Source organism: Mus caroli, unplaced genomic scaffold (genome assembly GCF_978045245.1).
Source record: "Mus caroli unplaced genomic scaffold, Mus_caroli_1 scaffold_4, whole genome shotgun sequence".
NCBI lineage: Eukaryota > Metazoa > Chordata > Mammalia > Rodentia > Muridae > Mus > Mus caroli.
Genome location: NW_028227259.1, coordinates 112,673,152 through 112,687,889, shown reverse-complemented (window position 1 = coordinate 112,687,889; position 14,738 = coordinate 112,673,152). Strand labels below are relative to the sequence as shown.

General features: G+C 42.0%; 1 protein-coding gene across 3 annotated transcripts in view; it reads right to left on the bottom strand.

Moving 5' to 3' along the window:
• The window catches only part of Pigg (phosphatidylinositol glycan anchor biosynthesis class G (EMM blood group)), a 34,013-nt gene extending 21,307 nt beyond the window's left edge, over positions 1-12,706 (bottom strand). For 2 of the 3 annotated variants that reach the window (XM_021162890.3, XM_029477759.2), the window contains exons 1-6: positions 12,440-12,706; positions 11,353-11,558; positions 8,356-8,565; positions 6,822-7,010; positions 5,808-5,949; positions 793-1,005 (exon numbers count right to left, since the gene is read on the bottom strand). In XM_021162890.3, coding sequence (XP_021018549.1) covers positions 793-1,005; positions 5,808-5,949; positions 6,822-7,010; positions 8,356-8,565; positions 11,353-11,558; positions 12,440-12,593 — 1,114 coding nt within the window. In that variant the 5' untranslated portion in view covers positions 12,594-12,706. The remainder of the gene's footprint in view (positions 1-792; positions 1,006-5,807; positions 5,950-6,821; positions 7,011-8,355; positions 8,566-11,352; positions 11,559-12,439) is intronic. The other variant, XM_085836988.1, reaches the window with a different exon arrangement.
• Between the last annotated feature and the right edge of the window lie 2,032 nt (positions 12,707-14,738).

Sequence of the window (14,738 nt, the reverse complement as noted above, 5' to 3'; positions counted from 1 at the left end):
TGTCTTACCTCACACCAAAACACTGTAAGTACTTCTTGCCTCCTCTGCTACAGTGTAAGGCAGAACTCCCAGAGGGAACCTGAGAGCCTTTGAAAATGCAGGAAACTCTGCTGTGTCCTCCTTTACCTAGACAAAACTGGAAGCTCATCCAATGCCTAAAAGCCCTTTGATGGTATGTCTGAACTGTCCCTGTCTTAGTCTATCAACCCATCTATGCTTCTATCTTCTCCTAGGGTTCTGGTCACCATCTGGCATCCATTACAATACTTTTGTTCTCTTCACCCTGAAAGATCCTGTGAGGACAGAGATCTGCTGCTACTCAATGCCTTATCTCCAGTTATTTTTAGTTTAGGCTGTTCTTGTTGTTCTTGTTGCTGTTGCTGTTGTTGTTGTTGTTGCTTTTTGGTTGTTTGAGACAGGGTTTCTCTGTCTAACAGCCCTGGCTGTCCTTGAATCCACAGAGATCTGGCTGCCTCTGCCTCATGAGTGCTGGGATTAAAGGCGTATACCACCACTACGCCCGCCCTGTGCCTCTTGTTCATAAACAAAAACTTGGTAAATAATTGTTGAATTGAGAAATATATAAAAGATTTCAAATAGCTTAACTATATTCATGGGTGTTGTTAATAATGACAGTAAAGGTTAGAAAACTGGAACATAATATTAATAATTAGAGTAACAACTACAAAGTATTCCATTACAAATTGCACACCAGAAAATATCTGGAAGACATAAGGCCCATGGAATCATGAAGACCTTATAGAGGTTGGAACTATTAATTAATTACCTTACCTTTTTCATAGGATGGTACATTTTCTTGCAATAGTTTGCTAAGCTGTAATGTGTTTAAATGTAAAAATCTCAGTTGTTCTCTCATCGGTTTTCCCTCAATAACTGGGAATAAGAGGCTTCCTACACTGTCTTTAGGAATTGGCAAACCAAGTCCTACTGCTAGTGTTGCAGCCAAGTCAGTCTGCTGGACATGCTTTGGGTGTCGAATATCCCCTAGAAAAAAGCAAAACATTTTAAGCAATAGATTTCTACAAAGTAGAAAATGGTAGTTGTCCTTTAAGTTGAGCAACAATGGCTAATGTTAAGTCAAATTACCATGATTTCAAGCCACTCAAACGTAGATTCACACAGAAACCACCCCCTTGATTTTTATGTCAATAAATGCATTGAGTGCCACTTTCCCCTAAGTGGCTTATAATACACTGGACAGAGAGTCTAATTTTTAAAAATACAGTTATTTTGATTGTAGCATTGAGCAAGGAAGTGACAAGTAGCCAGACAGAGGCCAAGAGATGGTGACTTAGGTGATGTCAAGTCAACATGAGTTAGTATTAGCAGTGGTTTCTGAATGATAGCAGGATCTCTTCTTAGGAAAGCAGGATGAGGCTGGGTTCAGCTGGGCAGGTATAACCACTGACTAAGACAAGAATAAGACCCTGATTTTCCATATGTCTTTAAGCCTTAAATAGCTGTCAGCCCTACCAGCTTCTTAGAAGAGGAATGGCTGTAGTATTCAAGGTTCGGGGCCCTAGTATACAAAACAACCTTTGATAAAAAGTAACCTAGGAGAACTTTCTCATCTATAAAGAATATGACACCCCACCCCCACTCTGCCCCAACCCCAGAAGCATCAGAACAGGTTTACAGAGCTATCTGGGTCTCCAGGGAAGTCGTCCCAGATTGCTTTGCTCAAAGCTTCTTAGACACACAAGTGTGAGTCTGCAGAGATTTTACTTTAATTGCAGTAAGTTTTGGTTGTATAGACATTTCATTTGGTCAGATTTATTTCTAGACAAACTTTCTACTTCAGTGTTATTGCTTATCATCTTCAGTGCTTTCTGCTATTTTCTTGCATTGTTTTGACTTGGAAAACAAACATAAACAAAAGTGAATACAACACACATCTACTTTCATTTTATCAGATCCTCTTCTAAGACTGAGCTCTCCTGCAGGACAACGTAAGTGTAGTCCATGTCATGTTCTAACTCTACCAAATGTTGATGTTAACCAGGATTCTAACTGAAGTTCAGACAGAAGAAAGCTCAGGGCAAATCTAAGAAGGAGATTTCATAGTTCTTAATGTGAGGTGAAAGTATCAACACAAATTCAAGATAAACTTATTTTAAAAGATTTCCGCTGGGCAGTGGTGGCACATGCCTTTAATCCCAGCACTTGGGAGGCAGAGACAGCCGAATTTCTGAGTTCGAGGCCAGCCTGGTCTACAGAGTGAGTTAGTTCCAGGACAGCCAGGGCTACACAGAGAAACCCTATCTCGGAAAAAAAAAAAAAAGATTTCTTTTTCTGTCCAGAAACCTAATGGAATTCAGCATAAATTTACACTTCTAGCTATGAAACAGTATTCTACTTGAAGGATCCAGGTACCCTAAGACAAGTGAGCCCTGAGAAGGACACAGGCATGACAGCTAGGAATAATGTTCAGAGGGCAAGAGACGGATCAGAGACCACTGAGGTCTTGCTTCAAGGACTTGGGAATAAAGATGTTCGCATTAGACAAAGTAGTCAATATGCTTAAAACTGTGAATTCACACTTTTACTAAAAAATAAACAAGTTTAATTGGCCATTTACTGAAGGATAATAAATCCATTAATTGATTTGAAACTGGTGATATATACGAAGAACAATTCTGTCTCTCTTATATAAATAGTATCACTAGGAAGTCCAACGTATACAGGGTCATTTTCTTTATAAAATTATTCTTTTTTTTAATAAAAATTTTATTTATTTTATGTATGAGTACACTATAGCTGTCTTCAGACACACCAGAAGCGGGCATCGGATCCCATTACAGGTGGTTGTGAGCCACCATGTGGTTGCTGGGGTTTGAACTCAGGACCTCTGGAAGAGTGGTCAGTGCTCTTAACAACTGAGCCATCTTTCCAGCCCTATAAAATTATTCTTGTTGATCTAACTTTAATATTCTCCCAAATTTTATGTGAGAGAAACTTAATCTCCAATGAATTGGTGTTGGGAGTTGGTGCTTTTTGTCAGGTCTCATTTCATTAGCCCTAGTACCACTATAAAATGGCCTCCATCTTATAATTTAATAAAATCCCACCATTTGCTGTCTGGAATTATCTGTTTATCTATCAAATGAAGAAACACTCATTTATGAAAATCTACTGAACTTTTGTAAGAACTTTAAGAGTCTATAGCACATGAATTTCTCCACCCCACTTCCAAACCCCAGGAAACAGCAACTCTAAGGGGTGTCAGCCCAGAATGTAGCCCCATTACTCACACCATCTACAGCAGAGTGAGTGTCTACCCACTCCAAGGTGGAAACAGGCCATTTCTCATCTGTTTTTGTCTCAGAAACAAAAGGCAATTAGGTGTCAAGCCTGGAGCTTCTAAGCTTGGTGAGAGAAAAGAGACAGTTATATATAAGGTCACCAAAAAGGAAGCAACCAATACTTCTATCCAGCTGTACTGCCTATGAACTACTATGACAACCTATGAGAACCAGCTATAGGATAACCCTAAGGGTACAATAGTGGCCTCATATCCCGGTGGTAATCAACAGCTTTCTAACTGGACTTGGGGCCCACTCAACAGGATGGAAATCATGCCTGGTACTGGAGAACTAATTAATTCCCCAGGGTTAGTTGGGCCACAGACTTTAGAGAGTGTAACACCTCCATTTTACTAAACCAGCATAATTCCTAATTGCACTCTAAACATTTATCCTTAAACCCACAAATATGTGTAGCTCATCACTCCTCAAAGAATCTTCTCTTTGTAACAGATGGAGACCATTTCAGAAAACCATATGGTCAAAATGCAGAGAACAAGTGATCGTGGGTGTCCACCCCCAACTGATGCACCTACAACTAAGTGCTTAGGAAACATCTCCATAGAGGAGGCAGAAAGACTGTATGTAAGAGCCAGAGGATCAGGAAATCTGCTCTAATATCGTGGCTCCTAGAAATGATGGTGAGCCTTCACCCATGACACCCCAATAATATGGCTCCCTAAACAAGACCCAAAGAAGTAAAATATCAATAGACGTGCTAACATAGAAGGGATAGACTTCACAGTCTCCACGGACAAAGCACTACTGGACTACCAAGTGGTTAGCCTTCAAATTATATAGAAATATATAACACTAAACAGACTGAGCAGGTTGTAGTTATACATTTAAGGACACATAAAATGTGTGTGTGTGTGTGTGTGTGTGTGTGTGTGTAGTATAAAACAATAATGAAGAAAAAGAGACCATGATTTCAAGGGGGAACATGAACAGATTGGAAGCAAAAAACAAAAGAGGATGGGGGATTGTGTAATTTTAATTTTAAAAGTCTTATTTTAAAAAACTTATGAAGCTGGGTGTGGTGGTGCACACCGTTAGTCCCAGCACTTGGTAGGCAGGTGGATCTCTGTGAGTTTGAGACAGCATGGTCTACAAATCAAGTCCTGGACAGCCAGGGGTATCACACAGAGAAACCCTGTCTCAAAACAAAATATGCCCCCCCACAAAAAAAAATCAAAACAAAAATCTTATGGTGCAAGCTAAGCATGCCCAGCGACCTTTCTGCCTATCACTTTAATCTTTTACAAACTGTTACATGACTTGCATAGTCCAAAATGTGCCCATTGTCTTTTCTTTTTAAACTATGACATTAAACTAAGCACGCTCAGGAATGTACACTTTAATGGAGGCTCCTTAGAAAGAAGCCAACCTCTCTATATGAACGTGTATAGGTTCCCTCCCTAACTAAATCCCTGCTTCTGTCCTGTCCAAAGAGAGCACTGTTTTGGAAATGAGTCTGCACACTTTCATGTCCTGGCTGTACTTATTTTGGCTTTGCACTCACCAAGATGCTAACCCAATGCATTAGGTTACAGGACCAGAACCAGAGAGTATCCACAGGCTCCAGATGTTCTGCAGAAATAACTATGGTACCCACTGTGTGCATGGTTTAGTCTTGTGGAGGCCAGAAGGGCATGTAGCTGTGAGGGGGGATAAGCCAGGCCAGGTACATCAGGTAAGGTGAAAGAGAGGATTACATTGGACTGAGAAATAGGGCCTTAGCTAGTCCATGGCTCTCTCTGAATCCCTGACTTTGGCTATCAACATAGGGTTTTAAATAGTGAGCACTTTTACAAATATTTAAATATTAGTTGCTGGCAATTTTTCATTAAAAAAAAGAAGAATTACACCGGGCGGTGGTGGCGCACGCCTTTAATCCCAGCACTCAGGAGGCAGAGGCAGGCGGATTTCTGAGTTCGAGGCCAGCCTGGTCTACAGAGTGAGTTCCAGGACAGCCAGGGCTATGCAGAGAAACCCTGTCTCGAAAAAAAATTGTTTTTAAGCTGGGCAGAGAGTGCACACGCCTTTAATTCCAGCACTTGGGAGGCAGAGGCAGACAGATTTCATGAGTTTGAACCAGCATGGTCTATAGAGGGAGTTCCTGGACAGCCAGGGCTTTGTATATGTGTGTACGCTTTTGGTCACATGCATTTCCATCCAGGTCAAAGGACAACTTGAAAGAGTGACTTTTCTTCTTCCTCCAGGGGTCCCAGAGATAGAATTCAAGTAGTCATACTTGGCCATAAATGCCCCCACCCACTGGGCCACCTCACTAGGCCAAGGCAAATTTTGACTAGTTCCATACCTACATAGAATAGATTTCTGCAACAGAATTCTTACAGAAAAGTATTTATAAAGAATACAAATGATAAGTTCTGACTGCCCATAACCCCTTCCATTTTTCACACTGTTTGTGATCACTGATATCAGATACAGTTTAACCTGTTAATCATTCCTAATTCTCACCAGGTTTTCTTTCAAATGCAGAGCTGATTAGGAGCAGAGGTGTGCTCACTTCCTCTGTGGAAGAGGCCCCATGGCTCCCAGTCTCAGACATTCCATGGTCACCACAGAGAACCAGCAAACTGGGTAAGAGAGTCTCTCTGTCCTGTAAGGTAAAGAGGAACCTGTCAGCTGTACTTGTCTTACAAGAACATATATGGTCCTGCAAAGAAAACAACTACAGAGCTTCACTTTAGCTCATAAATAGGACCTTCACCTTAAAGCTTTAAATCTCTTTCAGGGAAGTTACATTCATATCAAAGGGTCCGAGTGAATGTTACATGTGACAGGTGCATGTGACAGGTGCAGTACGTAGCTCAGAGTACTTAGGCTTGTGTTTATGACCACTAACAGCAGGGTATCTGCCATTTCCAAACTGTGGGAACATGACTGCTCCTGCCTCAGTTTCCTGTCAAGGAAGAAACTAAAGGCTGTTTAAAGATAACACATGGCATCCAGGAGGGCACGAGGCAGGTCATCAGGCTTCTCTGCCCAGAGCTGCAGCCATTTGATCTTATCTGCTCCAGGGGTACTGGGCAGGCTCTTGACCCTCAATGCTTTGTACCTGACACACATCCACACAAATAGTATCTATCTGTCCCTCCCTCTCTTCAAGTATCTATTCACATGGAATACTTTTCCAGAAAGATGGTCCTGAATATACTATTTAAAACCATACCCACCCCTGCCCCCCAAACAGGGATGCTAGCTCCTCCTGCCCATGTTTTTCCTCAATAGCAACTCCTTTTTTGGGCACATTTATATGGTTTACTATATTTCTCATGTTTCTTCCCTAGCCAGGGTGTAACTTTATCAATAGTAGCATCCTAGGAACAGGGATCTGGAAGGTCCCTATGGCAAAAGCATGACTGCTTGGCTGAGAATGGGCATGCTACCCTCTCAGTCATTTCTATTCATCCTAGGAATACTGGCCACAAGGACTTTCATCATCATGCGATGCACCACAGTAAGCCTTACCTTCGACAGCAGTGAAGTGTGGATCTTCATCAGCACACTGTCCATTTCGCTGAGCTTGTGACCAATCAGGGGGCTGTTGGGCCCAGAAATGTGGCCAATGTGATCCAGCCCTAGATAGTGAAGGATTAACACATCCCAGTCTCCTCTCTTTAATACTTTGTCCAAATGCCTTGTGACATTTTTATCCACCTTCAAAGGGAGGGAGGAAGTACATATAAACAGTGCATCCAATTTTTCCTAGATCATCAGGAATTAATCTTAGGTAACTCATGGAAATTAGAAAAACAAAAGCCCCAAAGTTATTTTTTTTTTTAAAAAAAATGAACATTAATATTAGACTAAGTTCTTATGCCTATTCTTTTTAATGTCTCTAGCTTGTGGCAAACATATTATACAAATAATTTAAATTAGGAAAGACCACTGCTGGTCTTAACTAAAGCTGAATAAATAAACTAAACAAACACCAAGAATAATAAGGGGTAAAATAAGGGGTGGATAAAGGGTGAAAGGCAGCCAGCCAAGACTACAGTACAGCTAGGAATAAGTAGCAGTCCCACATAAAGGCTATTCTTGGAAAGAACAGAACACTTATAACATCTCCCACTTCTGAAGCAAACATCATGGCAATGTGAGCAGGTAAACAGCTCCAGTAGAGCTAGCATCCTGCTTAGCCCTGGGTCTTCACTTTCTTCCCAATAAAACATGGACCACAAAGAAGTATTTCCACCTGATAGCACAGTGTGAAAACTTGTCACTACTGAAAATTCACACCGTACCTGCCCTGGTGAATTGTGGAAAGGGTTTATCACTCTAGAAAAGGTACCAGTGAGACCACATACACTCAAAGACTGGCCCCAACCCCCAAACAGAACTGAGATTCTTATTGTAGGGCTACACAGATAGCACGTGTATTACCTCCTCTGCCACAGTCCCAGCCCTCACATACCTGACTCACATATCATGGGCATGTACTGGACTCATAACTTTGTTCTGTTGCCTCCCTTTCTGCCCATGAGTCCTCACTCATTCAATGACGTAGCTGCTGGGCTGTAGCACCCTTCCTGATCTTCTGTGCCCTCAATGTCTGTCCAACTACTTAGCATGCTGGGGCCTACATACCTTGGTTCACTCTTGGACCAGGTTTATGCTACCATTTACAATTGATTACAGGAATGATTTTACAATCTTGCCATACCATTCCATAAATTAAAAAATACCACACAGAAAACAGCATCACCTCTAAATGGTAGCATCCAACTCTACCTAAGGTAGAATGCTTCTGTTTTTAAGAAACTGGCCTCTGAAATGAGGCATGTAGGGGCATGCTGTAAGCCCAGCACTCTGGAGAAGGAGCTATGCGTATAAAGAGTTCAAGAATGGCCTCTGTTACACATCAAGTTCTACCCTTACCTAGGCAGCATGAGAGATTGGGGGGGGGGGAGGGAGAGGGAAAGAAAGGGGGAAAGGAAGGGGAAGAGAGAGAGACAGAGACACAGAGTGACACAGACTGAAAGTGACACAGAGACAGACAGACCTCTATATAATCTGACACAAAGAACGACGTTGTCCCATCATATTCCACAAAGTGCTTTGGGAATAATTTAACCCATGTTTCATCTCCATAAAAGATAATTCTTTTCCCAGCAGCTTTTGCCTGTCTTAACACATTGTCTTCTAGGAGCACAGGAGAATTGAGATTCCTGATGACATCAACAAAGCCAGGGAGACTTCCTGTCATCAATGCCTGTAGAAAGAAACATGTCAAGACTTAGATTACAGATCCAAAAGTGAAGCACAAGAGACAGGAAGACCAGTTGGGGGTCAAACAGGTGGGTACGAACCTACGGTAGGCCCTATTCCAGAGACCAGAGTCAAAGCTAGGAGGCAAGTGGGCAGGGGAGGGGAGCAAGATAGGACATGGACTTTGGGCCAATATATCAAACTCAATATTGAAGACTTGATTATTTAATGAACATGGTTCAGGGAATCCTTACATTGGTAAGACAGTGAAGATAATAGTTAGACACAGTACCAGCCATGTCTTATTGACACAGTTAATACTAACATGTGTATAAACATTGATAACATGAGCCTGTATATTCAGACTCTTTGTCAGGGTTTCACATAAGATTTAACCTGCCTTTTGTACAGCAAGCTCGTTAACAAGCAAACCCTAACAATCCAGCAAATCTAATATCTTTTTTTAAAGAAGAAACCCTGCTTGTATACAGTTCTCAAAGTGAACTGGGCCAAGAATGTCAGCGGAACATCAAATCACACCTACAATATTGCACCACATAATAAATGGTGGGTGTGAGATCGCCTACCTTTCTAATTAGAGGAGAGTCAATATTCTCCCCCACTTTTACCACAGACCCTACAAGCCACAGTAATAGTAGTGAATCTTCATAATTTGGAGTGATATCACCACCGAAAAATATCAACATCCATAGGTTTGTGGTGAAAAGAACAGGAATCTCTGTAAACCTACAGAATTCTGAAAAGAATTTTTCAGTGGCAAATAAATGCAAACTTCATTTTTAAGATTCTAGGACTTGAACTCAGTGCTATACATATGCTAGACAAGTGCTCTAATGTTGAGTTTTATCACTAGCCAAAAAATGTAAATTTAAACCAACCAGACTTCCAGAATGGCAGAATTGAGGAGCTTGGCACCCCCTTCCCCTGCACCCTGAGAGCAATGGAAAACCAACAAAAACTATCAAAAGCAGTTACCTTGGAGCTTTAACTGTCACAAAAATCATGTAATGAGTTGTACAGAGAAGGAGATAGGAAAAGCAAACACTGTATCTCCTTCCTTCTCTACTTCATCTGATAATGACTCCATTACAGTTGGCTGTGACAAGCAAAAAAAAAACCAACTTGAAATCTGAAACAGGGCTCCGGGAAGGAAGACAACTACAGACAAGTTTTAAAGACTGGTTTAAAAATAAAAGAATTTGAAAAAAATACAATAAAAGAATTTGAAAAGGGGCTGGAGAGATGGCTCAGTGGTTAAGAGCACTGACAAATCTTTCAGAGGTTCTAAGTTCAATTCCCAGCAACCACATGGTAGCTCATGACCATCTGCAAGGGGGTCTGATGCCCTCTTCTGGTGTGTCTGAAGAGAGCAATGGTGAGTACATTAAATAAAATAAATAAATAAGTAAATCTTTAAAAAAGAAAGAAAGAAAGAAAAGGAAAGGAAAGGAAAGGAAAGGAAAGGAAAAGAAAAGAAAAGAAAAGAAAAGAAAAGAAAAGAAAAGAAAAGAAAAGAAAAGAAAAGAAAAGAAGAGAAGAGAAGAGAAAAGAAAATCTTTAGGGCCTTGAAAGACTGCTCAATAGTTAAGAGCACTTGACACTCTTGCAGACAGTCGGGTTCAGTTCATGACAGCTCACAATCTCCTGTAACTCCAGTCTCAATGGATGCAATACTCTTTTCTGCCTTCTGTGGTGCACCTACATGCATGCAAGGCAAAACACTCATACACATAAATAAATAAATGTTTTATTTAACATAGCTGCAGATTTTCAGACACTTCTGGTTTTTTCTGCCAACACTCTCCTACTCCTCCTAATAGTGGCTTTTTGAGTGTAATTTCTTCAAACAGGCTTTTCAGGCTCCATGACCTCAGCTGCACTCCTCTCTCTCCAGCAGAACTGTACACTGCTTTCCTCAGGCACTCATCGCAATGTAACTACATGTTTCTTTGAATGCTTGTTTGCCCAATGCCTTTGTACATCCATAGAGACGACAAGCCACATGAAAGCAGTTTCCCCCAAATGTATATCCATTACAGTATCAACACCTAGTAGTTGCTAAGTAGTTGTCTTCCTCCTCCTCCTCCTCTTCTTTTTTAATTTAATTTTATTTATATGAGTACACTGTAGCTGTCTTCAGACACACCAGAACTGGGCATCAGATCCCATTGCAGATGGTCATGAGCCACCATGTGGTTGCTGGGAATTGAACTCAGGACCTCTGGAAGAGCAGTCAGTGTTCTTAATCTCTGAGCCATCTCTCCAGTCTTCCCCCCCCCCCCAGCACCATGCACTTCAGAAGTACCCTCACCAGACTGAACAACAAATTATGTAGTAGAAGTAACAGCTCTTCAGACCAGTTCATAGTTCTTTGATCATTTTGTATAATTCTGGCAAATAATTTAACTTGACTGAGTTTGTCTTCTTGGATATACAGTTAATGAACTAGGCTGAATACCCCCAAAGGCTCCCTCAAGCCTGACAACTAAGGAACACAATAGGCCACCACAAAGGAGGATACCTCCTGGACTACAGTGGCCTGGAAAATCTGGTTCTAAATCCCTCCCCCTTTCCATGAGGGATGAACTTCAGCTACTTAACAAGGGGTAAAAAGATTACCTTATTATGGGATTCCCTCAGCACCCCACTGCCCAGCAACACTGACAACACTGAAATATTTTCCATGTTATTAAAACAGGGTCTCCAAGTAGGTTAAATAATTGCTCTAAACTTTCAAAAGAGCCATAAAATGTAACCAAGTTCAATTTACCTTGATTCGAGGCATAGTAACTGTGGGTGGCTTTGCCTCAGCCACAAAGCTATGAGATGCTCCCTTTTCTACCAGATACGTTGTGTAGGGCATATACTTCACACCTTTCGACCCAAACACAAAATCATCTCTTAAAGCATCTATCAGCACAATAACCACTTTACTGAAGAGAGGTGGTGGCAGCTTGGTCCAGTTCGAACTGACTCCTAAAAGTGTTTAGAAAAGGGGAAATTAAAATTTAAACTCCATTCAGCACTCCACTGCCTTCAATGTCTTTTTCGTTTGTTCTTCTAGCACACATCAAATCTATTTCAACCTGAAAGAAGGCCCATTTTGGGTAGCCAGTGTTGTGTTAATTTTCTAAGAAACCAAACAAGACAACTGTGAAGGTTCCTTCAAGGGTTGTAACCAGCCTGCAGGTGACTACCAAGAAGGGCATCTTCTGGCTAGGCTGGACAGTATGTTAACAATGAGTAGGTATCCCAGGAATGTATAGTGAACTACTCTTAGCAAGGTGAAGAGTCCAGAACAGAGTCGCCTCTACCTAAGAGACATACAGTTGGGAGCTGTGCCTCCCTGAGCTTGTCCTAAAACCTAGTCTTGCAGGCAGTGAACCTATGGGTTTACATGTCCAGTGGCTGTGATTATATGGACCTGTTTCACTGCAGCGGAGTGGGTATCAGGTGTTATTTCTGTGTTGGTGAGGCTACTAGGGTCCTAAAATGCAGAGAGGCCCTAAGCACTGAGGGTCGGGAGGTCTTCTGGGGGAGAGTTGTAGAAAACTGGAGGAGATCTGAAGAAACATCACCTGTTATGTCCTATGGGTCCAAAACTGGAAACCTAAATTGGAAGTGATTGAAAGGATTATTAGGAAAAGGGGTACGAATCACTGAACAGCGGCAAACAAGACGCAAAGTCGGAGTTACTCTGGGAATCCTCTGATTATCACATAGGTCGACATGGGGCGGGAGGCTGCGAATGTCTCGAAGGTGTATGATACACAAACAACGCTAAAACAATACAAATTGTTTCCGTGGTGGGGCAGAATGAAAGCGGGAACCACCGAGAAGGGGGCGGAGGGCTATACCTGCTACGGGTTCGGGCGCTGGGGTCTCTGCACCGTGCTCTGATCTAGCAGAGGAACGAACAGGAGCTGGGAAGAATCCCCGAATAAATATCGCGACCCCGATCACCTCAATCGCTACGCAGCTGGCAGCGAAGGCCCCGGAGCCCAGCCGCATTCTGCCCTGCCGCTGGGCCGGACGGCCCGAAACTTAGTGTAACAGCGGGCGCCGCAAACCCGCACCCAGAGCCCACAACCGGACTGTCAAGATTTCCCTCCCAGCCTGCCTCGCCAGCCCCAGCGCACAGGAAGTACGTCAGAGTGGCGAGTGCCCGCGGTCGCTCCCTGACGACGTTCCCCGCGGACCGGCCCCGGGGTGATCCTCCCGGGAGTCCCTGCCTCCTCCCGAGCCCAAAGGCCCACGGAATCCCCGGCTGATCCATTCGGGAGCCTCGCTTCCGGTGCCACCGAGAGTCCCCGCACCTGCCCCGCCCGCTCAGGATTCCAAGTTTGTGCGCCTTGAGCCAAGCGCATCTAACGCCGCACAGAGTCGGTGCAGTTTTTAGCTGCTGGTGTTTCTGGTGTATTGTTAGTCCTCCTGGTGTTATGGCCCCAGTTTTCTGACAGGACGACTCTGACAGACTCTGGGTCTGTCTGGGGCAAGCCTGCAGATTAAGCGATCCTGATGCGATTGGCAGTCAGTGAGTGTGCTCCCCTTCTTTGGAAAGCTGCTTCTGGAAGGAACCTCTAAACCGTAGGGGGCCACGTGTTTGATAGGCAAGGTCTTTCCATTCTAGATGCAGGAATTTTCCTGGGCTCATGCAATGAGACAGAAGCCAGTCTTTGAACAGAGTCCACCCCAGCCTCGTCTTCCTTTGTGCACACTCATTCTCCTTGCGGACCTTGCTTCTGTAAGTCAAAAGACCCAAACCCCTTCTCACGAACTCTTTTTCTAGGAAGCCAAGAACAAGATGGAGGTTTTGCTGCTGTTAAGTTGTATGAATTCCTTAATATCTTGGATAGCAACCTTTATATTTGATTTGTAAGCTAAATTTTCATCTAGTTTATGGTTTTTTTTTTCAGTTTACCATATTCACACACACACATATATATATATATATAGATATATATTTTGTAATTCTCTGTGGATTTGGTGTTATATGTTTAAGAAAAAAAAAGCATCAGTTTTGGTGAAGTTTCTTCTCACCTTTTTCTTATAGGAGTTTTATAGCTTCAGATATTAAATTTTAGTGGTTAACCCATTTTTACGTGATATTTCTGTATGTATAAAGGAAGGGTCCAGTTCCATTCTTCTGCATGTTTACCCAACATGAGTGGTGTTAAAAATATTATGTCATGGATCTCTGTGAGTTCGAGGCAAGTTCCAGGACAGCAGCTACATAGAGAAACCCTGTCTGGGCGATGGGAGGGAGGGAATAAAAATAAACAAATAAATTATGTGTGTGTGTGTGTGTGTGTGTGTGTGTGTAGCCTTCTTTGAATTTGTCAGTGATTAATTAATGACATAGTTTATTAATTAGGTGTTTTTATGACAATACCACACTGTTTTATTAAATCAAAATATCAGTAAGACAGTACCACAAGAATATACATGCATATGCACATAAAATATCAGTAAAGTACATGTAGCAAGTACTGACAAATGAACGAAGAAATAGGAAATATAAGAACACTGTTTAGACACTTTAATATCCTAGTGTTGGTAATGGGCAGAACAACTAAGCAGAAGAGAAAAACAAAACACAGAAGACACAGACTCTATTGTCCCTCTAGACTACCAACTGCAGTGTATACGTCATTCCTCATTTCACATAAACATGAACGTCTATGAACAAAAGTTCCTGAAAGAATACCACCTTACACTTAACTTCCTACAAGAATGATTAACCAGTTAAAACTTCAAAGACTATATAGTCTGAAGTGTTACATGTTGTCTTAGGGTTTCTATTGCTGTTATAAAACACCATGACCAAAACATCTTTGGGAGCAAAAGGCTTATTTGACTTCAATAACCTGGGTTACAGTTTGTCTTAGTCAGTGTTCCATTGCTGTGAGCAGACACCATGACCACAACTCTTATGAAAGGAAAACATTTAATTGGGGCTGCCTTACATTCAGAGGTTTAGTCCACTATTCTCTTCTCAGATCCTTGACTCTAGCTTGTGTCAAGCTGAGGAAAAAACAAACAAACAAAGCCCAACCAGGATAATTGACCCTTGACAACTTGATATGCAAATAAATTATTCAACTCTGCTCCTTTATTTTTTTTATCCCTAAGATCTCATATAATACTAATATATGA